General features: G+C 39.5%; 1 protein-coding gene across 6 annotated transcripts in view; it reads left to right on the top strand.

The window, feature by feature from the left end:
* The window catches only part of LOC131034233 (CST complex subunit CTC1), a 143,224-nt gene extending 120,611 nt beyond the window's left edge, over positions 1 to 22,613 (top strand). For 5 of the 6 annotated variants that reach the window (XM_057965647.2, XM_057965651.2, XM_057965650.2 and 2 more), the window contains 4 exons: positions 19,842 to 20,055; positions 20,211 to 20,337; positions 21,312 to 21,643; positions 21,746 to 22,613. In XM_057965647.2, coding sequence (XP_057821630.2) covers positions 19,842 to 20,055; positions 20,211 to 20,337; positions 21,312 to 21,643; positions 21,746 to 21,949 — 877 coding nt within the window. In that variant the 3' untranslated portion in view covers positions 21,950 to 22,613. The remainder of the gene's footprint in view (positions 1 to 19,841; positions 20,056 to 20,210; positions 20,338 to 21,311; positions 21,644 to 21,745) is intronic. The other variant, XM_057965649.2, reaches the window with a different exon arrangement.
* Positions 22,614 to 26,712: the final 4,099 nt, after the last annotated feature.

The following is a 26,712-nucleotide window of genomic DNA, read 5'->3' on the forward strand; positions in this document are numbered from 1 at the left end:
CACCCAATGCCTTTATATAGGGGGAAATTGCGCCGATGGAAGTAGGGAAAATTTAGCCGATAAGTCTGATTAGGCTCCATATAAAAGCATAATTAGCATTGAAGAAATCTTGGTATTATACATTTTAGAGTTGAAAGTTTGAAACTATGAGTATGTGATATGTGTAATGTTTCAATTATGGCTCTTATGTTCTCTAAATGCATTAATTCTTTATGTTTTTTTGTAAAACTATGGGTTTTTTTTTTGCCGAGTCCTTGCCGAGTCTTTCACGAGTCCAAGTCCGAGTCCAAATTTTTGGTTTGCCGAGTCCGTGGCGAGTCCAAGTTTTTCAACTATGGTTAGGAATGTTATCACACCTCTATTAACAAATCAATTATGATGAATATGGTCGCTGCATTATAGGAGAGATCCGATCCTTTAGGCTGATCCTATGATGTTGTGCATTGTCTAATAAGCCTGACTTCATGGAAATTTCAACGATTGATTTTCTGTTCACCATGTATCAGGTCGGGAGCATGACAAATTAAGGAATGGGCTAGAAGTGTACTAACTTCAATATATTATGAATGTAGATGGAATTAAGTATGATTGCCATTCATATTGCAGTCTATATTAATACTACTAATAAATTCTGCATAAGAATATCATCAAACTTAATATATTAAGTACATCCCCATGCATACCACCAAGAACCAGGATGTTAATGCACTGTAACTTAATAACAGTGATGATTTGGTCTGATTGTTGGTGATATTTCTGGAGGCTTTTGATTCCTTTCCATTATATCTGTCAATGTGTGGGAGAGGTCACACCTCTTCATTATGGATGCCCTTTGGCAAGAGACACACCCTTTCACCATTAGCACCCTTTGAAAGAGTGCAACTCTTCATTACTTATGCCCTTTGAAAGGGACACAACCTTTCACAATCAGATCTGCACTTCTGATTACCAAATTATCCCCCTCAAATGAGGTTCTCTTCTCCCTTTTATATCTCATGTTTGAGGGAGTCACAACTTTTCATTTCATGTCTTTTGACCATTCATTAACTTAATTAAAATTTAATTATACTTGTATATTTTAATTTTAAATTTTATTATTATTATTTACCATTAACTTGTGTTTCAAAGTGGGGACATTACATGATTCATTTCCTTTATATCTGTCAATGTTAGGGAGAGGTCACACTTCATCATGTATGCCCTTTGGCAAGAGACACACCCTTTGAAAGAGTGCAATTCTTCATTTTTTCTGCCCTTTGAAAGGGACACAACCTTTCACAATCAGATCTGCACTCCTCATTTAAATCAGATCTGCGCTACTGATTCCCAAATTATCCCCCCTTCAAATTAGTTCTCTCCTCCCTTTTATACCTCATATTTGGAGGATCCACAACTTACCATTTCATGCCTTTTGAGCACTCACGAATTTAATCAAATTTTAATTATATTTAAATATATTCTTTTATAATTTAATTGAATTTTTATTTTTATTCTTTTGTATGTTAATTTTATTTTTAATATTTATAATTAAATTCTATTTCAAAGTGGGGACATTACAACAAACCTTAACAAACCTAATTATTATTTTATGCATCCTATGATGCAATATTGCTAACACCTATGTGAACACTAATTCCTAACACCCCCCCTTAGTGTGAACATGGGGAGAAACTACATCACAATACTTGATGACCACACTCAATAACTCACCAAAAATATAAGGTAAGAGTAGGGACATACACATCTACTCATGAGAAGAAATAGTGGAACTAGCCTCACTATTTTTAGTGTACTTTCATCCATGGATAGAAACAACACATCTACCCATGGAACCAAGCATAGGGACTAACCACATCTATCCAAGGTCTTACATAAAATTTGGATAGAGACAAACACAACATAAAAAGATTGAACAACAATTGTCGCATATGCAGCCACCATTGTAGATCATTGCCACTTTGATCACAAATGATATGAGATGGTCGTCGTTGCCACCTAGAAATCGATCTTGGCTTTAGTCATTTAGGCACAAATAGTTTTGTCACTAAAACAATTATGCAACGCATTGCTACTAACTCACGAGAGGTTGCTGAATGCCCTCTAGCCTCTGGTGCTTCCATTCTCCAATAGATTTGATTTAGAAAACATATTCCTCCTCACTATCTTCGTATGGAGGGTCTTTAGTAGCCATTCCATGAAGGCATTCTTCATCATCATCTGCAACCAATGCCTTGTCTGTATTTAGCTTGCCATCAAGAAGATCCTTGTCATGCTGAGTGCAATTCATAACAATGTGTCCCTTCTTGCACTAGTAGCACAAAATTCCATTCTTGAAGGAATGATTTCCCTTTGATGTAGAAGAACTAGATTTGGAGGAATGGTTAGGTTCATTGTTACCAATACATTGCAGTTTCCTCTATAGCTAAGTCAATTTTCTTGGCTCTTTCATCAATTAAAGTAGATATAATTTCCTCTAGGGTAGAATCTACTTTGTTTAATGTGAAAACAATGTTGCCATAAATAGGAGGCATGCTATTTAACAAAATAGCTTTTGAGTCATCATTGTCTATTTTAGCATTTATCGCAGCTAGTTTATTCAATAGGGAGTGAAACTTACTTATATGTTGAACGATATTATCACCTTCTATCATTTTCAGCTTGAATAATTTTTGCTGTAAACTCATCTTTGCACTTGTTGCTTGTGATCCAAACAAAGCATTCAAACCATCCCACACTTTGAGGTCTTTGTTAAGTTGATATGATGGATGTATGCATTTGACAGTCCAAAACCAATCAGGGCTTTTGCCCTTCTATCAGCATTAGTTGGCCTTGTTGTTGTTCCACTTACCACATTCCACAAATTCTTTTCAATAAGGATCAAGTATAACTTGATTTGCCATGTGTGGAACTTTGAACTTTGAAACTTTTCTATCAATATACTATTTTTCTCCATTTAAAGAAACACTATTAGATTCCGCCCCCACAATCTAAATAATATCAAGATGTCGGGCTCCACCAATAATGCACCTTAACAAAAAAATTATTGCATACAATAAATTTCTTAAAAGAAACCACCAACAAACCCATTAATATCAAAAAATTAAAGTGTCAAGCACAGTTCAAGTATTGGCACAATCAAAATAGTATTATCGATGTGCTACATTGGACGCATGACAATTGCTTGAGAACATAACATCCGCAATGACCCCTCCCAATTTTTCTTGAACAATTTTATCTACGTGTCAGTCCTTTTGATCTACTTATCTTTACAAGAACAATGATGAATCTAAAGATAAATGTTTGATCTATGAGTGAGCATTTTAATATAGAGAACAAGCCTGGAAAAGTAGATTGTGGGAGTATGCAGACAGCTGGACCAATCTACATCTCCGATGTTACCAAATTACGTATCTAATCTCAACCCAACAACACTAAAGCCTTCTTAAACTTGCTTGCCAAAGACATCTTAATCTTGCATGTAATCCCACCTTGTGCAACCTTTAATAATATTCTCCCTATGGATTAGCATATCAAGACTTTGAAGCCTTGAGATCCATGGTGTTTCTATGCTGACGATCGCTTTGCAATATTGTCATGATGATGCCGCCTCTAATTGGGGCATCTTCTTTGATGACAATCTTGTCCTTCACTCACTTGATCAATTATCGTTTCTCACTTGATATTGACATCCACCAGCTAGAGTTCCAATTCAAGATGAATTGCACTGCAATCCTTATTTCCTTGTAATTACGATCTCCATGCACAAGATCCTCCTTGCATTGACTTACTTGTTTGTAGCTCGATTTGATAGACGTCTTCCGAACAACAGGGACATAGGCAGCAATTTGATTGACTTTGTTCAATCCCTGCATGGCACAGACCTTCGCTCTTCGACCCTAAGAAACAAATCACATAAAAAAAATGCATACCCTATACCTCTTGTGTTCAAATGCCCTGCATGTATATCAAAATGCTACAACGACACTTTGACAAGATAGACACAGGTGCTCAAGGAAAACTATTGCTCTAATACCATATTAGCAATTTTGGGCAGAAATATAGAAACATAGAAATATTTTACACACAAAATAATAGACCATTTCTCATTTCGTTCAATACATTTTGAAACATATATAGTATTTGTGTTGTTTTCCTTGTAGGGTGTCAGGTTAAGACATTGCATAAATGACAGAAGTACACAGAATATGTGGAACTCACAAGTGTTCTATTGATTCATAATAAGCTAGTACATACAATGATAGCAATATGTTCGACTACAATGACATCTCCAAAGACTGGAAATAGATACAATATAAAGGAGTCTAGTCAGTTACTCGGTGCCAACTGTCGACAATCGACGGGTTAACTGCCGACGCTAACACAATTTACCTTAATGCTTAATTACCCAACAACATCATCCCCCCCAAAAAGAAATGTTGTCTTCAGATGACATACAACCAAAATGGGAATGATGTACAAGCAAAACTGAAACCCAAAACAACAAATCATTGGGGAGGGCAAGAGGGCGTCCTTGAAGAAGAAGGGGGCGCTGATGTCGAAGCCAACTGCGCTCGCAACTGCATCCCTTGATCAGTGTGATAAGCAAGGTCCCGCTCGGCCACGAACTGGTGCTCCCGTGATCGCTTCACCCTGAATACAGCCTCCATGAGATCCTTTTGCTTTGCCTTCAACTCTGCCGCAAGGCTGGTAATGCGGGTCTCTGTTGTGGTCCTCATCTCTGACTCAGCCGCTAGGGCTACTCTCACAGAGCTCAATTCTCTCTGCACCGTGTCCAAAACCTCCTCCGCACGATCGGCTCGGGCCTACTGCTGGGTCAACTCCGTCTCCAACGGGATGCGAGCGGCCAGCTCCGCAGCTCTATCGACTTGGATCTGAGCCTCCCGGAGTCAGTAATAGCCATCCCGCACAACCTGCTCAATCTGTCTCACCAAAGTCTTCACTTGACTCTCTCTGGCCACCTCCTAACACTGCCACTCTGCTCTCATCTCAGGTAGGTCTATTGTCGGCCATCCTCGTGCCTCAAAGCACCTTTGGAATGCCTCTCCTACCCTCGTTGTAGCAAACTCATGTAGGCTCTCCAAGGTTGGCTGAACAATGGATTCCTCAACTGTGGAAGCTACCAACCGCTGAACTACCCCCTCCATCTTAACAAAAAATTGTGCTACGACAGTAGGCTGGGTCCTCCCTACACCTCTGTCCTGAAGGCCCATCCGTGAAGGTATCTCCTCCTTGCCACTAGTGGGCAAAACCAGCTCTGCAGGATGCTCCACCAACTCGACTACCTCTACCTGCGTAGGATGATCCCCCAAATCAACTACCTCAGCTTGTGTAGGATGGTGAGGTGTAGCAGGTGGTGGTCCTACCGGAACTATGGGTGTGGTGGCATACCGGTCCAACCATGTGTCTGTGTCCTCCACTGCTTCCCAACTGTCCTTTGCCCGCCCCATGCCTTCCGTTCCTATTTCCTGGTCTGTGATAGCTGAGCGCACTGGAATACAAGGAGTGGTGGTCACTGCAGGTGTTTGCATTATAGGACAAGGATGCCTCTGCCTGAATGCTGGAATGGCCACCCCAGGGAGGACTCGCGTCGTCACCCCAGACGAGGAAAGTGATGTTAATTCCCCATCCACGTGCGGGAATGCTGGTGTGAATAACAACTGCCCTGCCCGAACTCCCTCTCCTGGAGGTCGTGCCACACCTCCTACTGGCAACTCGCGAGTTCCACATGGTACCTGGCCAAAAGACACTGCGCAACCGCCCTCTATCGCACCAGGGCTCCCTGTCGCCACCTCTACTTCAGCCAGCTCCAAGAGTCGGAAAGTAGTGTCCCCTCCAGAACACTTCGATGTCTCCTCGGACTCCACTCCACACTCTCGTCTGCACTACTCTCTACCTGTCCTGAGTCGGTGTCACTGGCCGACACCACCACCGGGACCTGCCTTCTTCTCTTCTTGCTGGTCTGACCCTCTCCACTAGCCGTGAGTGCGTCCAACTCCATCCAATAGAAAATAGCTGGTTGCAAGGAATCAATGTAGTCTCGTGGTCGCCACCCTCTAAGATTGGTTGCTACCTGTACTCGTATGGAGTCCAAAAACAACTCAATGGCATGGTACGACATGTAAAAAACTTTGTGCTTTAGCATCAGGAAATCGTGGGCTCTATCCGACAACAAACTCGCCCAATCATATACCGTACCTTTCTTCAGGCCCTGCATCAGTGCAATCATAGGTACCGCTACATCTAGTGCCCTACTTGCACCAGTTAATCGACTCTGCATCAAATCGAGCAAGCACTGCCAGATGCCAGGTTTTAGTAATGTTTTCTTTAACCCTTTGCCCTGCGGTGCAAGAATCCTTGCCTAGTCGGCTGTCGTTAAGTCATCCCAACCATAGTTGAAAATCTCGGACTCGCCTCGGACTCGGCAAACCAAAATTTTGGACTCGGACTCGGACTCGTGAAAGACTCGCGAAAGACTCGGCAAAAAAAAAAAACCGTAGTTTTACAAAAAAACATAAAGAAATTAATGCATTTAGAGAACATAAGTGCCATAATTGAAACATTACACATGTCATATGATCTACAAAGTACAAACACGCAATATTTGAAATTTCATCATTCATGGCAGCATATTCAAGTTTCAAGTTTCAACTCTAAAATGTATAATACTATAATGGCAGCATAAGTATATAAATGTTCACAAAATTACATATAATGATATGTCCAAGTCCAACTGCAAATGTGAAAAACAACAATGTGAATGAACAAACCAAAGACAAGACTACATCTTCCTCTTTGTATTTTTCCTAATATAGCTCAATTTTTCAGGCCTTGAGCTAGAAGTAGTAGCAGTGGGTGTTGTGGTATCTAAATGGTGAGATGATTCTTCTTCAAAGTCATAGTCCTCATCATCATCCTCATCTTCGTCCTCATCTTCATCCAATCTTGCTCCTTCTGCATCTTGTGCTGCTCCTCTCTCTATTTCTGCAATTTCTTCTTCGGTAAGGAGGACATCATCACCATCATTTTGTTCATTCATGGTCCAATCACCATATGGATCAATTTCATCCAAGTCAATGGCCTCATGTGAAACACCCTCCACCTGTCTAACTCGAAGGCGAAGGTTGTACCGAACAAATACTAGATCATTGAGCCGCTTTTGTGACAATCTATTTCTCTTCTTTGTGTGAATGCTTTCAAAGACACTCCAATTTCGTTCACACCCAGAAGCACTGCATGGCTGAGACAAAACACGGATAGCTATCTTTTGAAGATTAGGCGTGCCGGCACCATAATTCTCCCACCATAAATCTACAAAAAACATTTAGAAATATTAGAATTGAGAAAAAAATGTAACAATCAAGTTTGTAGGTTTTTTCTTGCACTATTGAACTAAGTTACTAAATGTTTTACCTGGTTGTTGTTTTCCTCTCCTATCAATTGCTAGTTGTGATGAGAAGAGTCTCCCCTCTGCACTTTTGTAGATCTTGAACAATGGAATGAACATTTCCAAATTCAGAAATAGATACTAGATAGTCAAAGTGTCAAACTCAAATTCAATAATGAACATTTCCGAATTCATAAATAAAGATAGAGCAATTGCAAATGTCAAATCTCACCTCCAACTCATCAAGAACCTTGTCTCTCAACTCAGGATCAGGTGTCATCTTATCAATGCATGTAATAACACCTGCCATGACCTCCTCATCAGCCCTAAATGAATCAGAGAAGTAGAATTTCGGGTTCAAAAAGTAGGCGAAGGCATGTATCGGTTGGTGGAGTTGGTTTGTCCACCTACGATCAATGATGCGCCAAAAGATTTCGCATTTTCTTGCATTTCCACGATAGTAATGTGAAATGGCCTCTTTGGCCCTATCCATGGCCTCATAAATGAAACCCATTGGCATGCCCTCTCCATCCACCATACGAAGAACCCTCACCAAAGGTTCTGTCACCTAAAAAAATTAAAACAAATTTTAAATTAGTACAAAATCAACCCCTAAAAAATAAAATCAGCAAATAGACAAGATTGTATAAACTTTACTTTTGTGTTTGTTACTTACCGCAGTCAACTCCTCTCCACTTTTATTGAACCCTTCATCAAAAACAATGGTCACAATCTTCTCTGCTTTAGGTCTTTTGGAGTATGCAGACCCCAACCAAGCATCTAACACAAACATCTGCTTAAGATGAGGAATGGCACTAAGAATGCTCTGCAAAGTGATGAAGTGGCTAGCAAATCGTGTCACTCCAGGTCGCACAAGGTCCTTGCCATTTGTGTGTTTTCTCATCAAAGCAAGCACCCAAGTATGGTTGTAGATGAATTTGGTGACACTTTTTGCATCTTCAACCACCTTCTTCACCCATCCAATCTTCCCAATGTCCTCTAGCACCAAGTCCAAGCAATGTGCAGCACAAGGACTCCATGTAATCGAAGGATGCCTCTGCATAAGCATTCTACCTGCAGATACATATGCAGCTGCGTTGTCCGTGATAATTTGGACAACATTCTCAACTCCAACTTCCCGAACCACACCATCCAACAGATTACACAAAGTCTCTGCATTTTTTATTTCATTTGAGGCATCGACAGACTTTATGAATACCATTGCACCATTTGAAGCCACCAAGAAGTTGAGAAGAGTCCTATTCCGTCCATCTGTCCATCCATCAGATAAAATGCTACATCCTTTTCTCTTCCAATACCTTTTCTGATCATCAACCACACCTTCTGTATTTTTCACAGCTTTCTCTAGCAATGGCCCACTGAAGTCATGACCTGTTGGGGCCTTAAACCCCTTACCCGCCACTGTACATGCATTAACAAAACTTTCCCAATACACATTGTTTGCTGCATTGAAAGATAGATTATTGTAAAACCAAAAGTTTGAATCTGCTATCCGTGCTTGTTCATGCTTCTCTCTATTCCATCCTGTACCTTCAAGTGAAGGTTGTGCACCTTTAACATTGCGTGGTACAAAAAAATTAGGGTCTGATCTAACAGGAGTGCCACTAGCCTCACCCTCATTGTCACCAAAAGATGAAAGTGACTGACGACCCCGACTGTGACCAATGGGACCCGAAGTGGACAATGTGGGATTCATTGCAGCTGCTATGGCTTCTCTTGTTTTTTGCCTTTCTTCCTTATGCATATCATTCTCAGCAAGAATGGCCTTCATCTCTCTAATAATTTCAGGAGTTGATTTGGGGCATGCCTCCACACCATATCCAGGTATTTGTGCAAGGTGGTATTTTAATCTATTGATTCCACCAGTCATCCATCTTGTGCATTCGGTGCAAGTGACCTCCCCCTTTTTGCTTCCTGCAATCCCATATTTCCAAGCTTTATCTCTTTGTCTTCCTGACCTTGGGGTTGCCCTTGGAGTTGAACTTGCCATTGCTGATTTAACATGAAAAAAAAAAATCAGCAGGGTTTTATGGAAAATCAACAAAAAAAATGACAATGAATCATTTGGGAAAAATAGCATTCAAAAACAAGAAAAAAAAAGAGGAAATAACTTAGGAAAGAAAATAGAAAAAAATTTGGCAGCATATCCCCTTGTTTTTCAAGATTTTTTTCAATTTCAAAACAATGAAATGATTCAAATGAAAAAAAAAAAGAAAGAGAAAAATCCTTACCTAGATCTCTCTTGCTGATTTTTCCTTCTTCCCTCTACTCCTCCAAACCCTTCTAACCTGCTTCAGCCAAAAAAAACCCAAATTGAAGTCAAAAAATAAAAAAAAAACGTGGTTTTAACCCTCACGGGCGCGTTTTTCTGGGCCCACGAGTCCCTGTGAAATACTCGCGAGTCCGAGCGAAAGACTCGCGAGTCTTTCGCAGGGACTCGCCTGGACTCGCCACGCGAGGCCTAGGCGAGTCGACTCGCGGCGCCAAAGGACTCGCGAGTCCGTGGCGAGTCCGAGGCGAGTCAAAGAGTTTTAAAACTATGATCCCAACACATTTCTTTTAACAGTTGCGTTTTCCATTCTTGGGACATCTTTGTTGTATTTTTGTCAATCTTTCGCCCTTTATCCAGGATGCCAAAAGCCCTCTCAAAATCATCCGGATTGAAAGAAACTATGATATCTGTATGTTGAAACTTATATGACAACGTACGCAACTCTGGATCATAGGTTTTGATCATAGTGCGCAAGCATTGTTCAAATTCTTTAATAGAAAAGATGGGCATTTGTACTGCGTCATGGACGCGTGCTTTGGTAAAGGCTATTTTGGCCTCCATGTCGGCTGGGGTTAGGGCTGTTTCCCACCATTGTCTGCAGGTACTGCCAGCTAGTCCCTCAAACGTCACAGTGTCTGGCGTGACTTTGTGCGCGCATGCAACCTGCACCACGGCCTTCCCCTTTGCATCCTGCTGATCACCCATAGAATCCTTTCCGTGTTGTCCTCTCTGAGTTTCTTGTAGCCTCCTTCGCCAGTCTAATTTCTTCAACTTTCTAGTTGCCTACTCCATCAACTGAATTTGGTTTCTTGGGGTATGCGTATAGCCAATTCCGTTATGGTGGTACAGTTGCCGTAGTGTGTACATTGTGGCAAGTTTCAACCTCTTTCCCTGATGCAATGGTGTACGGAATATGGGCCTGTAGATCAAAACATCGTCAATTCAAAACCCTACGAACTTTTCTCTTTCCCATGGATTAATTTGCCATCATACGATTCCCTTTTTTTTCATACACCAATGACTGTACGGGATTGCATATCTTTCCTCTTTTCTGGAGTTGCGACCGTACAGAGCTGTACGGAATTGTTCCGTACGAAAAATGCTTAGGTTCGTGGTCGTACGGATTTGTGTAGCTCGTTTGACGCCTTTGTCCGTACGGGTTTGCACGGAATTACGACGTACGAATATGTCTTTGTCTGTACTAGTAGGTATTTGTCTGTACTAATATGTCTTTGTCCGTGCTAATCTGTCCTTACTAATATGTAACATTCCGTACTTGGCAATGCTTCCCATCAATTTGGCAATGATTTCCGTACAAGAATTTCCTTTATCTCTACTGACTAGGTCCCATTTTCATATTCGCCGAAATTAAAAACATTGCTTGTAAAAGAAATATCACAAAAATGATGTGCGCAGGGACTTCCGTGTGGTTCTGAAGCTGGTAAATTGGTCCATACGAAATTGCTGGTAAATTGCTGCCCTTGACCCCGCTGGGGGCACTGCCCCCAGACCCCCAATTTATTTTTGAGCTACAATACACTTTTGAGTTGGGCGAAGGCATCAGAGAAGTCAAAATTTATTTATTTATTTTTTTGTTTTGTTTTCTTTTCAATTTTCCTGGTTTGGGCGTTCTGGTCGTTCTCGGTACACCTTCAATTTCGAGCCGTTGACTGCCTCGGGTATTTCCTTGCCGTCGAGTGTCCACAGTTTAATGGCTCTGTTCGTGCCGACTTCACGAACCTTAAATGGACCCAGCCACTTTATCTTGAACTTGCCAGGCTTTATTTCATTGCGTCCGTTAAACTTTAGCACAAGTTGTCCAGGAGTAAACTGCATTCTTCGCAAGTGTTTGTCGTGCCACGTTTTCTGCCTCTGCTGTGCCGTCTCTGTCGCCCACTGAGCCATCATTCGTTGCTCATCCAATTTGTTCAAGGCATACAACCGCTCTTGGAGACTCTCCATGTCGCCTAGTCTGTTGTCAATGGCGATCCGAAGACTCGACACCATGAATTCCACTGTCACCACCGCTTGCTGCCCGAACATTAACTGGAAGGGGGTTTGTCCTGTGGTGACCTTATACGTTGTCCGGTACGCCCACAGTACTGACGGTAAGCATTCCTCCCAATCTTCCTTCTCCACTCTACAAGACTTGTAAATCACCAAGACGATTATTTTGTTTGTCGCCTCGGCTTGCCCGTTCGCCCAAGGATAGTAGGGGCTTGATAAGGAGTGGAATATCTTGAACTCCGTCGTGAGCAACCAGATTATATGATTGACAAAATGTCCTCCCCGGTCACTCGTCAATTGGATTGGAATCCCATACCGTGTAATGATTTGCTCGTAGATAAACCTTGCCGTACTGACGGCCGAATTGTCTGGCAGAGCCCGTGCCTCGACCCACTTGGTCAAGTATTTTGTCGCCACCATGATGTATCTGCACTGTCGGGCTCGACTTGCCTTCAAAGGTCCAATGAAATCCAGCCCCCATCGTTCAAACAGTTCCTGGGCATTGGACGGGTTGAGGGGCATAAAATCCCTCTCCAGTGGCCTCCCTGCCCGTTGGCACATGTCACAACTCGTCACCCACTCCCTAGCGTCATTGTGCAGTGTCGGCCACCATAGCCCTGCCAATAGAACTTTCTTGGTCGTGGTGTCGGGCTCCATGTGCCCTCCTGTCGGGCCTTCATGTGCTTCCCGTAAAACACCTTGAATTTATTCCTCCAGGACGCATCGCCGTAGGACCTAGTCAGGTCCCATTTTATACAAAAGGCCATTAATGAGTTGAAACGTCTTACTCCTTAGTACGAGCTTCCTTCGCTCCCCTCGTGGCATCTCTCTAGGGAATTGTGACGTCGACAGATATTCCCCGATGCTTGTGTACCAGGTAGGAAGAACGACAATGCGGAATAAGTGGGCATTCGGGAAGTCTTCATTTACTCCTTTCGCTGGTTCCCCTGACTTGATTCTAGAGAGCTGGTTGGCTATCACATGGCTTTTCCTAGGTCATACAATAATGTTGAATGTAAACTCCTGCAACAGCAACAACCATTGGTTGATTCGCCCCTGAATGATTGGCTTATTCACTAGGTACATTTACGCCTCGTGGTCCACATAGAATGTGAACGGCGTGGCCAATAAGTAATGTCTAAACTTCTGGATGGAGTACACCATCCCCAGGGCTTCCCTCTTTGTCGTACTATAGTTCGTTTTCGCCTTTGACAAAAGTCTGCTTGCGAAGTATATCGGGTGATCTAGCCCGTGATCGCCAACCTACGCTAGTGTGGCCCCTATGGCAAAATTTGATGCGTTGACGTGTACATGGAACTCTTTGTCCCAATTCGGATATGTTAGGATTGGCGCACCTACCAACCGTGACTTCAGTTCTTGGAAGGCCTCTTCTTTAGCCATCCACCATGCTTACCGTTCACCTCTCCTCGTCAGCTTGTCCAGAGGGTAGGATACTTGAGCAAAATTTTTGATAAACTGCTTGTAATACCCTACGTGTCCTAGGAAGGATTTGACTCTCGTGACATCAGTCGGTGCCTCCATTTCCACTATCACCCGAATCTTGTCCGGGTCAGTCTTGAGTCCAGCCTTACACACTATGTGTCCTAATAGCTTCCTTTGAGGCACCATGAATCTGCATTTTTTGGGATTGAGTGCTAGGAGGGCTCGCTTGCATCTCTCCATGCATTCAGCAAGTGCAGCCAGATGTGCATCCTCGTTACTATAGATGGACCAGTCGTCAAGGAATGCCCTGAAGTTCCCTACTGACATCTTGTCAAATATGTGAAGGATTATCCATTGGAATGTCGTTGGCGTGTTGCATAACCTGAACGACATTCGGTTATACGCGTACACACCATCTTCCACTATGAAGGTCATTTTTAATTTGTCCTCTTCGGCAATGGATATTTGGTTATACCCAGAAAATCCATCCATAAATGAGTAAATTTCATGACCGACCACTTCCTCCAAGATGCTATCCGTAAATGGTATTGGAAATGGGTCCTTTATGGTGACCGCGTTAAGGCATTTGAAATCCACACAGATTCGGATCTCGTTTGCCTCATCACTATGGGCGATACCCACTCATTGGTCTGCACTTTGAAAATAATCTCGGCTTCGAGCATACGCTCAATTTCATCATTCACTCTCGCATCATAGTTTTTATTCATTCTGTATGGCCTCTTCCGTACAGGTACGACCCCAGGTACGAGTGAAATTTGGCGTATGCATAGTTCTGGCGAAATACATCCTTGTATTCCATGAATATTTTAACCGCAGCGGCTTTCAAGACTGGATTCCAGTCATCGCCAACTAGGATGTTCCTTGGCTCTGCTTCTATGTCGAGGTTTGTAGGTTTTACGGACTCTTCGTACCGGATTGGTTTCGTCATGTCAAACCTATGTGCTAGTGTCTCGTTGACAGGAGCATCCCCTTCTGTGTATTCCCCGTACGTTGGCGGAAATTCATTTTCGTCCGGCTCCTCATCAACCTCCAACATTTTGCACCCATACAACAGCTTGTAGTCTTCCATTTGCCAGCGGAAGAGCCCACTAAGGGAATCGGTCTCATCTTTCGAACATCCTTGGATTCCCAGGACGCCTTCCTCATCTGGTTCCCTTCTGTACTTTCCTTCGTCAACTCCGCCCTCGTCGTCCAATTCTGATTCTGACGTGAGTTCTTCACTCACGAGTTGTGTTTTCAGGTCGATAATAGATTTTCGCTCGACTTTCTCCATGGACAGCGTGTTACGCTTCCAATTGTGATTCGCTCTGGCCGCCACCAACCACCCTCTGCCAAGAATGGCGTCGTATCCTTTCTTTGCGAGCGAAATCACCACGAAGTCGAGGACAAATGGTTGTGTCCCGATGGTCAATTGTTGCGCCATGAGCGTTCCAAGGGGTTTGATACCATGTTGATCCGCTCCTAGTAAATTGAAGGTTGACGGCCACAACATCGGCTTGCCAAGCTTCTTCCAAGTTTCTTCCGAAAGCACATTCACTCCCGATCCGCCGTCGACAATGGTGTCAGTCAAAATGGTGCCAAGTATTCCCATTTCTACCACCTCCGGGTGCCAACCATTTTATAGTGTCAGGACCAATGGGTCTGTTGGTGTTCTGCCAGGAACATCCGTATTCCGGGTCACCCGACTCTGTGGGATTACTTGCATTGTACGTAGGAGTGTCGTACGTAATTGCGGCATCGTTTCTAAGAGGTCCTTTATTTTCACAAGTACTTCAATCTGCAGCATTTGATTCAAGATATTTTCCTCGGCCTCAGAGCGGGAAGTACTTGCCGCTTCTTGAGTGTTCCTTTGTGCCAACATTTCCTTCGCCACTTTAGCCTTCGCCTCCAGTGCCTGCTGCTTCTCCGTGCGAGGGTCCGGGTATGTGGCCTTCTTTGCTTATGATCGTGTGATTGCCAATACCCGTTCCTCCGTCCTGTCAATGTTGAGCAGGTTCACTCCAGACTTTGGGCATGTTCCATCATTGTGGTCTCTAGGCCCACACCATTTGCATAGTTTTTTGTGGAATTTCTTCTGAGGTGCATTCCCTAGCAAAGTGGCCCCATTGATTGCAGGCTCGACACTGGATCATTGGCCGTCCCTTAGCATCATACTGGATCCGGCTATTATTATTGTTATTATTGGTCTTCCCCCCTCGCCGGTTGTTTTGGTATCCGCCAGATGAGGCATTATTGTTGGCGGTTTGCAAAGTTCCGGCGGCCGGCTGCTCTTGCGTGAAGAGAACTTGTTGGCTCCTGGTTTTCATATTGTAGGGACATTCCTTTGTCAAATGTCCAGCAATCTAACAAATGTCGCAAAAAGCCTTCTTGGGGCAGGACCCCTTGGTGTGTCCGTCACTCGTACATTCCGTGCACCACACGTCGTTTTCTTCATTCTTACTTGTACTCCCTTTCATGGCTTTGAATTTCTTCAACATTCATTCCATATCCTTTTAGAGCGCGTGCACCTTTTTACTCGATTCGCCACCACTGCTGCTTTCCCCATCAGAGTCTTGGTCATCGGATGAGGATTTATTACTTTTCTTCTTCTTTCACGTTTTGTGTTCGCTCTCGAGGTCCATCGCCCTATTATAGGCGTCGTCATATGACGTCAGGGGTACAATTTTCATCTTCTTCCGTAGAGAGGATTTCAACCCTTCAACGAACCATCGTTTCTTCAATCCATCTGCGGGTTGGCTTTCCATTTTACCCAGCAATTCTTTCAGCCTTCGGCTGTATGCCCATATTGTCTCCTTGGTACCTTGTTTGGTACTGTATATCTCGGCTACGATTTCATTGTCATCACGGAGCAACCAAAACTCCTCCTTGAATTCCTTCTGTAGATTGGCCCATGTGGCCACTTTTTGCTTGTCAACATCGGAGTACCAATCTATGGCAACTCCGCGTCACATGGCTGGGAACTGCTGTACCCACTCATCCTCGTTCGTCACTCCGTTGGCGGACCAAATAGTTTCACATGTACGGCAGTGCCGTATGGGGTCTTCCTTGCCGTCCCCTGTGAACTTTGGCAATTTCTGTTTACTTGCCATCCCACCGCTGGGTCTCGCTCCTCTGATGCCTTGTGTGCTTGTACCTGGTGATCCGCCGCCTCTGCCTCATGCACCTGACCCTCCACTCGTGGGTCCTCCGGAGAAGGTTACTGACCCCGAACTGAACAGATTGCCTCCCGTACGGTACCCTTGAGCTCCCTTGGCACCTTCGGTCGTACCGTCACCTTCGGTCGTCTCCCTCCGGTTGGTTGTCTCCCTCCGGTTGTCCTTCGAAATGGACAAGTTCTTTAGTAGGTCTCTGGTAGCATCGATCAGGTTTAGATTTCGCTTTGTTTGTTCCACCAACTCTTCGCGACTTCTTATCCTATGGTGGTACTCTGGCGAACTGTAGAGTTCTCCTTCGGCACCCTCCGTGACTTCATCTAGGTTCCCTTCGGGCAACCCTACGACAGTGTAGAGAGTGTAATTCTCTCCATCTACCTCGGCCTCCACAACCTCTGTGACACCTCCTGGGTTCCCTTCGAGCAACCCCTCAGTCAGTCGTCCATCGGCAAGCTGCCTTAGCCTACGCCTTCGTTCTATCTATTGTCTGAGATTCAACGCTCTTTGTGCCACTTCCCATTCATCACTTTGTATTTTTTTATTTTTGTCTTTATTTAGTATATTGGGCATAAATCACTTCCGTACACAGCAAGCACACACCATGTACACAAAACGAAAAAAACTTTTATTACTTCATCCCTCGTACATAATGTATGTCACTTACATACTCATTACAATGGGAGTGTTCTTATTTATTCTCTCTAACCGTCATAGTTCATGGATTGCGCTCATCTTCTTGGCACTTCCTAAATTCTCGTAGAATTTGCTGCCGTCAGTTCTCTCGGTAGATGTCTTCCCTACGGTTCTGGAGAGCCAAAAATCCTTGTGCCAAAAGGCTAGGCAGTTTGCTCATCAACAGATTCACAACGAGGCTTACTCCGAGCGAACTCCACACAACATCTTCTGAGACATCTTTGGCGATGGCTTCCCTCTGTACGTGTGTTTCAATTGCCGCCTGTAGGATGCAGGAGAAATCCTTCGTGAGTGTCTTTTCCCTCTCGAACAATTCTTTGGGTTCTTTGTTAGGGTCATTCGTTCCTTCTAGTAATGGTTGTCCCATTATCTGTGTGCCATGTAGTACGTACTTTTCCCGTTGCTCCCAAGTTTTTACTTCGGCAATGGCGCCAAATGTTTTCCCTGTAGGGTGTCAGGTTAAGACATTGCATAAATGACAAAAGTACATAGAATATGTGGAACTCACAAGTGTTCTATTGATTCATAATAAGCCGGTACATACAATGATAGCAATATGTTCGACTACAATGACATCTCCAAAGACTGGAAACAGATACAATATAAAGGAGTTTGGTCAGTTACCTGGTGCCAACTGCCGACAATCGATAGGTTAACTGCCGACACTAACACAATTTACCTTAATGCTTAATTACTCGACAACATGTGTTTCCTAATTTTCAGGAAACAACCCTATAACAACTCTCCCATAAATATTGAGTTGTTTTTAACAAACTCAATGCACACCACTATTTTAATAACTTATTAAACAAACCTTAACAACCTAATTATTATTTTATGCTTCCTATGATGCAATATTGCTAACACCTATGTGAGCACTAATTCCCAACATTTGCAATCAAGATCATGAAACCTTTGATGCTATAATCGAAGCCACCCCTGCTAATATGGTTCACAAAATTGGCATTTGGTTTTGCAAATCTTGGTGGAAGGGTTGGAAGTGGTATCTTGATACATTTTAGAATTATAAGCCTTGCAAATTCTATTCTTAGTTTTCACCTCATTTGCCCATATTGGCCACTTTGAATAAAAGATGGCTTTTGTGGTCCCCATTATTAAGTTGGCAATACAAACTTCACACTATTTGCTCCTCTACTTGAACCAAAGTTTGCTCACTTCTCTTGATCTTTTCTTTACCAAGGCCTCCCCATTGGTTTTGAAATAACGCACTTTGGGATTTTAGATCTTCGATGTCCTTTCTGTGGTCACGAGGAGTCTCTCAAGCATCTCTTCTGGTTTTGTCCTAGAGCTTAGTACGTTTGGACCTAAGCTCACAATTTCTTCAAGCTTTTTAGGGCTGAACCTTTAGTTTTGGCATATGGTGTTTTAGGGGATTGGCATTGAACATCTCCAAATACAATCAGTTAAAAGGTAAATTTGCTAACTTTGAATTCTTGAAGACTCCCATATACATCAGAAATTGGATAAATCAGTCCCTTCCGGCCTGATATATGGTTGTATTCAATACAGTCCCTGTATATCAAACATATGTTTTTCTCCAACTTGCTCAAATTTATTATTTCTCAAAGGTGTGACTGCAAAAGCTCTCATCTCAGCAGCAATTAATGAACTCAATTTCACAAATTTATTATTTTCCCTGCAAATCCATAATAGAATTCTTCTTCGCAAGTTACTGCATGCATACTCAAATATAGAGATATTACAAAACTTTTGAACAAATTCATAAACCTTCAACCAATCAGCACACCTGTAAATCCACCTCTACACTGGTTAGGGACAAAGTCTTCCACAAAACCAATCGCCTTGGGGTTTTCATCTTAAGGTTATTGTTGATCAAACCTGCTCAACCTCCACAATTGGGTTTCAAGAAAATGTAAATATTTAGAATGAGAAATTGTCTCCACAACCTCCTTTTATAACCCTTCCAAAAACTTCATAGAAATTATCATTGTTTATCTCATTAAGTGACCTTTATTTTATAATTTACAAGTTTTGAAGCCTCAAGTCAATATCTTTTTTTTTTAATAATTAAATATAATTTTTTCTTTCAATGTTTAATTTTTGGCAACTTAAACATCTAATTATTTTTCGCACATCCATCCCATTTACAAAAAATATTAAAATAGCCCAAATGTGAATTTTGACTATGCCAACATAACCTTACATTCTTATGATATCAATCTTTATGAAAATTGGTGCTTTCCAAAGATAACAATTTTCTCCAAAAAGTGTGGAGTGCTCCTAGAATGTGGAAATTACATTTGGAAAGTACCATTGGACCCATCATGATCCCCTAAGGCCACTGCTACTATCCAATTTCCTTCCCAAAAAAGTATGAACTCTCTAAGGAAGTTGGAGTTATCAAAGGTGTTAGAACGGGCCAGAAAATGGGGATATTAGATCAAAGATTTGAGTGCTTAATAGATCTGGGTAACTAATTTGACCATTTTTTTTTACATTTTGGAAAACCTATTGGATATATTAAAAAATATCATAAACTCTAATCATTTTGATGTTTATAATTTCTGGTTTGAATTAGTTTTGTTTATAATCTTAGGCTTTGTGTTATAACAAACTCCATATTATTTGAAATGGCCTAGAAAGCATCAAATTCTTAGGACCATGCAATGTTTTAGTGTTAACTATGAACCGATACTATTTCTAAAGGTGAGCATTTTCTGCAAAAGGCATTGTGGATGATCTTGATTTATCTTTGTAAGTGCAAATACAGTTTTATCTTGTAACCATAATATGTTTAGAAATTTATATCCCTCTTTTTCACTATTGCCTTATTGTCTTTTTTCAGAGATCTTCTTGGGGAGCAAGAGTTGTTGGTAACTGCTGCATCATTTATTGTGGTTAATGGGATCAAAGAGTTTGAGTATCATGCTAATGGTGGCCATAATATTGAAATTGTGAATCCATTACCAAGTCCCAACAATTGGAATGCAAAGGAATTAACTTTCATCTCATGTTTATCTCAAAACATGAGTGCAGAATGTTTTAGACTTTGTTGTAGGGTAAGATTTATGCATCAAACTGCCACGTCAGTATATATTGGCCTACATTATATAAATTTTCTTACCACTTATGGTCTTTTCAATGCCTTTACTAGGTCTTTTAAGTTGAATTATGTGTATTATTGAAGAAATTTGCATCATTTCTCTTTCTGTAGGTTGTGGCCATTGAAAGTTTAGTTCTGGAGTGGGAACCTGCAAAATATGAATCTGCTTGTCCATCTATTGCAAGCTCAACAGATATTTTGAATTCTATTCAAATAATTTCTGGGAGATTTATATTAGGTAAAGTTCTTTACAAGTATTTTTATTGATATTCAGCTGCTAGATGTTTCCCACTTTTTTTTCTGAAAAGTAATTGGAGGACAGATATGTGGTAAAATACATTATAGTATCTCTTAGTCTATGTAGATACAAATCCTTTTGAGGAATGGTGATCAACTGATCATTTTAAATTTTAGAAATGGAGAAGTTGGTGTTCATGTACAAAGAGCAAGTGAACGCAGAAACTGAAAGTGATAGTGTACTACAAGGATAAGTGGCCATACAAAATTTTTGTTAATGAAAAGAAAGGAAGATTTATGTTAATGTCCAGAATGGGACTCAAAAGTATATCAACCTTAGAAAAGTACCATGGCAAAAAAGGAACCTTAAGAGCTGAAAACTCAATCAAACCTTAATGATATATTGTTATGATTAATTTTTCAAATATTATATAGTATTTTATCTTCAAAAATTTTTTTGCTGTCCACATGTCTCAATGTTCTCACATTCTGAAACTCCATTGACCACTGAAAATATCCTCTATATAAGCACAGTAATTACTACAATCTATCGGTTTCAAGAGAGAAGTTTGAAACTAAACTCTATACTCTGCTTAGGATTTATGCAAAAGGAATGCCATACCAAAATAGAACAGAAAGACAGCATCTTCTTTCAGTGGACAATTCCCCATATCTGAACTAGACGGAATAGATGAGATTCCCCAACTTCATTTTTAAGATATTTTCTTTCAGTGTTAGTTCCTAGAATTTTTCTTGACAATACCACATTTTTGCTTCAATTTTGTCATCTTCATAGTGGTGGCAATCCTAACTTTGTGAACTACTGAGGTGTGCAGGTTGTATTTGTTCAGTGATTGTTCAAGTTTTGTTTTTCCTTAAATGTAAACATTCATGTTCTAACAATCTAATAGCTGATGAATTATCTGTTTTGATATCTTTCGGCTGTACCAAGAAATTTCTTTGTTCTTTGGTTAGATGATGCCTCAGGATTGTGTGACTGTTGGGCTAGTGGTGCAAGGGCAGCATATTTGCTTAGACTGCATTCAACAGCTGCAGAATTATTTAAGAATGCAGCACCTCAATGCAACATTTCAAAGAGAGTATTAAAGAAGCATAAGAATTCTGTTGGTTCGCTTGTAGAAAAGTTGGTAAAAAAGCATCGGCGAGTTACCATACAGAAAACCAGAACTGTGATTCCATCCAATTCAGACTTTGTGATTCTTGGAGCTTCAGGGGAAATTTTGAATCTAGAAGATCAAAGGCTAATTTCTTTTGTCCTTCAAAAGGCATGCAATTCTGCCCCTTTGGTAAGGAAGGATCCACACTTACTGTCGTTGGTTTCTTGTGTTATTTCTTCCAGGAAATTCTTTTTGGAGGAAGTTATCATCATTTGTTTTTTTAATTTTCAGGTGATTATTGGCAGCATTCTTGACTCAATAAGCCAACAAACTCAAGAATTGAAAAAGCGTGATGAAATTGAAATAAAAACCAATCAAGAGAATTTTAGCACTCTAACACAATATCAAATAAAGATTTTAGCTAGAGATGTTTTTTCAATCAGCTACTTACAAGAGGCAGGCAATTGTTTTGAACTACTTAAGTCTGAGATTTAGGTAATATGTTGTTTTATAGATATCTGCTTCTGAGGTTTAAGGCCTTTTTTTTTTCCTTATATTACATGGAGGGAACAGGCATAATTTCATAACAAAGCAATAGGGCTTTAGAAAAATACATTCTATTCCAATTGCATTGGAGGACTCAAATCATCTCTTCTGGAATATGCCATGAATGGGTTAGAGCTACAGGCATTGTAACTCACTATATATTGATTTGATTTGAGCAGCTAGTCATTCAACTCACAGTGTCCTTGGTGTTTGGCTGTGTCAAAACAAATCATATTTTATAGTTGGGTTTTAGGTGCATGTCCTGTTTGGATGATCGATCATATATCCTTAGGTGAGGATTATGGCAGTTGCAGCGATTCTATAATATGAGAATTAATATATCATCATGAGGAACAGCAGCAGAGCCTGCTCTGCATTGTTATAATCTTTGGAGAGACATAAGTGGAGATAACGTACAGGTATATGCTATGGCTGTTAAAAAATTGCTGTAACATTATTTACAACCACTGACATCTCTTTTTACATGTTTTATTTATAGGCTTATGCATCAAGTTATGTAAATACTTATACCATGTGAATATACTCCTGTAAATTTATCAGTCAATGTTGTATATTAAATCTTAAGAAATCATATTTTGAGTGTGGGGCAAAATGTATAGTTTGATATCACTCATGATCCCGTTACATGAACATGCATTGATATTTTATATTGTTTTGTTGTCACTGCATTGATAAGGTAAGAATATTTCTATCTTACCCTGGATAACAATCCGATGGATTAAAGTTAATTACACTGAATTGTTGTCTAGCAATTACCAACGACAAGAACTAGTTATAGATATGCATATTACTTTTTTGATAGGAAAACACACAGTAAGTATATTACACTAGTACAAAGTTGGAATGCCTCCAAGTAAATCATTTCTTTCATCCCCTGAAAACATTTTTATTTTATTTTATTTATTGTATTACTGGTAGCTTTAGTTTGGTAGTTGTTATCGTATGGTGTCATGATTTTGACTCCTAGAAATGTATGGCTCTTGAGATTTAAAGTTCCATTTATATATCCATTTAATATACAATTTTAACAAATATCCATGGAGGTGCCAAAGAGACATCCCAAACTAGATCAATGATAAACAATTATATGGACATTGTGTATATCATACTGATTTGTAATTATATTCAAGAAGAAAATTGGGCATTATTTTGTATAATGGTAATATTCAAATATATGATATTTGTATCTAAATTTTAGATTTTGTTATAACTTAACTAATTTTAGACCATGTTGGTATGAAAGACATTTATGTTTCTTGTGCCATGGATTGTAGGGAATAGGTTTTAGTTGGTGTGATTGACTAGGTTAATTACGACAAGAGGTGAAGACAACTTATTGTGACTCAAGAACATAAATATTCAAAAGCAAGATGTATGAAGTTTGAGGTGAATGTTGCAAGCATCTCAATCTAGGTGAGGCTTGGCAAGATGGGGAAGTTAAAAGATACAATTGTTGGTGAACTTGGGTTGTCTACAGAGAAGCTCAAAGTGCAAGGGTGATGGAAGTAGAACTCATAGAGACTAAGCAAGAAAGCATCAAAAAGAAATAAAGCATCTCTCTACCTCAATCATCTTTCAAAGTTGAAGGAGCATGAATGCCCCACTTTATGAGTACGAAGTTAATTAACTCTTAATTCTATCCAATTTGTTATGAGGGCAAGCCTTACATCAAATGCAAGTTTTATTGGCAAATGCAGAGATAATTTTTTGCATAATCTATTTTTGAATTTAGGATGAAACTGATCTAGATGGAGGTGGATAAAGGAATGCCATTGCCAAGTATCTTGGAGGTTTTCAACAACATAAAATCCCCTCCTATGGCTAAGACTAAGAGTATTTGCTAAAGCATGATGGTGAAGGTAAGAAAACATCAATTCTATATTGCAAAAATAACATTGTAAGCATTTTGATGTAGACATTTTTATGCAGTGTGGAAATTGTATATAGAATAGTATCTCAAGAATTGCATGAAAGGCCAAGTGAAGGACATGTAATGGGCTGGAAAAATAATAAGAAACTTGATGGGAATAGGTTACAATTTTTTTAACCGAATACACAAAAAAATTGATAAGATTCAATTAATTTAACTACAAGAATTAATTGTTCCAAAATGGTTTATGTCTTGATATGCAACATTTATCATGGATTAAATCACTAATCAATAAGCATGTCAAAATTATTTCAAAATTTAGTTGATGTATATTTTAAAAGATTGGATTGATTTAATGTTTCTAGAATCAACCCAAAAGCAACTTAAAATATGTATTGTTATTGGTATATGCACTTCATTTCCAACAACCAAATTTGTGCTCAACATTTGCCTTTTTTTTGTTACTATTTAAGAAACTATATTGATAAATAAAAGTTAAAGCATCTACCATACTTAATGTTTAAATAGGGATATTTTCAAAGATATGGTGTAGAGAATTCAATATGATCCAATGATTGTGTGATTATAAATGTCTTAGAAACTAAATGCCAATGAATAAGGGTTTTTCCATTGCAAGTAGAAATTATTCCCTCTATTTTGGTGTATAGTTCTCTTTAATATTATTTCCCATTTGTGCAATAGATTCAAGAGATCCAATATAATTTCTATAATAGTATCTCAAGTTTTTAGTGATACAAAGAATCAAATATAATTTCATATGATCTTGTGTTTGCCAAAGTTTGGCCCTACACAATCAATTACTTTTGAAAATAGTTTGCAAGATAAGTTAAAGCTTCAAGAAATATGGTATAAACAAATATTTAACCAAAATAATTATTTAACAAATCATATCTATTAAATAAATTAGTTGTGATGTAATTAACCCAAGTCATGATAAGCAAAAATCCAAGATTGTTGGGAACATCAACAATAGTTATTAAACTGATATAGACTCTATTGTTAGTAGCAATGGGAAAACTCGTCCTTGAGGCCTAAATCCACATCTTGTATTTGATCAAAAGGATATCAGACATTTGAAAATGTTGTCATTTAGGTCCTCGTAGAAACTATTACTTGAAGCAAAATTTTGAAGTTGGTTGCCATCGTCAATTGAATAAGCAAATGCATCTTAATATCTTTTGATGATGTTGAAACACATGAACATGGGCTACAAACATGGTAAAATATGAGTACCTTGTGTACACCAATCGATAAAATATGTAGCCCTCACACAATGATGTTTTGAAGCTATATGACAAGTGTAGGAAGGCAAACAACATAAATAGAGAAGCAAGATAAGAGTGGAGAAAAGGTAGAGGAAAGAGGAAGAGAATAGTGGCGAATTCCTCATCATGTAATGACACTTAGCAGCTAAAATTTAAGGTAAGAGTTAAAGTAACACAAATTGGTAAGGAAGATAAGAGTGAAGAATGACGAGGAGAGCAAAGGAGAAGAAATGTGGTAAGGCACTTGAGATGCCATAGTTATTACATGCATTTAATTACAAATAGTTTGATAACATTATAAATTTGTACCCTTATTAAAGTTCTTGCATGTGTCAAATCAAGTTGTTGTCAATATAAAATCATTTTAGTGTTGTAGATAAAAAAGCACAAGTTGGAGTTATGAGAGAAAACAAAGTGGTTCATATGCATGTTTGGTCTTATTGAAAAGGAGAACAGATTGTACCACAAAATCTCTACAAGTAGGCTAAATATTTACAAATCTAGGGAGCACATGGTGAGTTCAATACAATTTTGGAGTGGCTCATAAAATACACTTTTTTTCTGCAAATGATTTAGACTGCATAATTTTTTGTTTTGCAGATAATATAAATTGCATGTTTTCATAATTTTTCAACATTCTTTGTATTTTTTATTGTATTGTGCAACTCTAAACGACAATTAACCAATTGTTTATTTGACTCACTTGCAATTCATGTCAGTCTAATAACATTATTAGCTTGTTCATTACTCATTCTAACTAAAAAATTATGTTAAGGCTTTGAAGCCAACACTTAAGATTTGCTGAATTTTCCTTAGTTATGTACATATAATTTTTTCTACTTGAAAATTAATTCATTTTTTTGTGATTTTAAAAAATTTAAGTGTAAAACTCAAAAATCACTTTATTTTTAATTTATAATTACTGCCAATTTTGCAGTGAAATACTATAGTCAAGCTTAATATATGAGTGTGTTACCTTACTTAAATTGGTAGAAACTAAAGATTCTCCCTGTTGTTTCATAGCTTGTGAGTGAGAAAGTTTTTAACAAATTACTCTTATTGAAACTAATTCCTTCTCCTTTTACTAAAACTTGGTTTCAATTTAACCCATTTGCTCACATAATCTTTTTCTTCAATTAACACTTTGCTTCAAAATATCCATTTACTAAAAAAAACTATATTATATAAAGAAACGAAAAAACTTCAGTCAAATCCAAAAGCCTTCTAAAAATACAAAATTAGACTCTGAAAAGCTGATGCCTTTAGTATATTGCCTTTGTTTTTTCTTTTATTAAAATTATTTCCTTTGCTCCAATTAAAACCATGTTACAAATGTATTTCCTTTCGTACTGTATATCTATTTACTTTCCTTGGGGTAACATTAATGCAGAAATGCTTAAAATGATGGGTGACAACGGACAACTTGCCGTGTAACCATTGTCATGTCAAATACAACCCTTAATTGTATAAACGAAACTTGAACTGTTAAACAAATCGATTATTAATTTAAAGGCCTGATTTGTTTAGTCAACTCG

Source organism: Cryptomeria japonica, chromosome 3 (genome assembly GCF_030272615.1).
Source record: "Cryptomeria japonica chromosome 3, Sugi_1.0, whole genome shotgun sequence".
NCBI classification, from domain to species: Eukaryota; Viridiplantae; Streptophyta; class Pinopsida; order Cupressales; family Cupressaceae; genus Cryptomeria; species Cryptomeria japonica.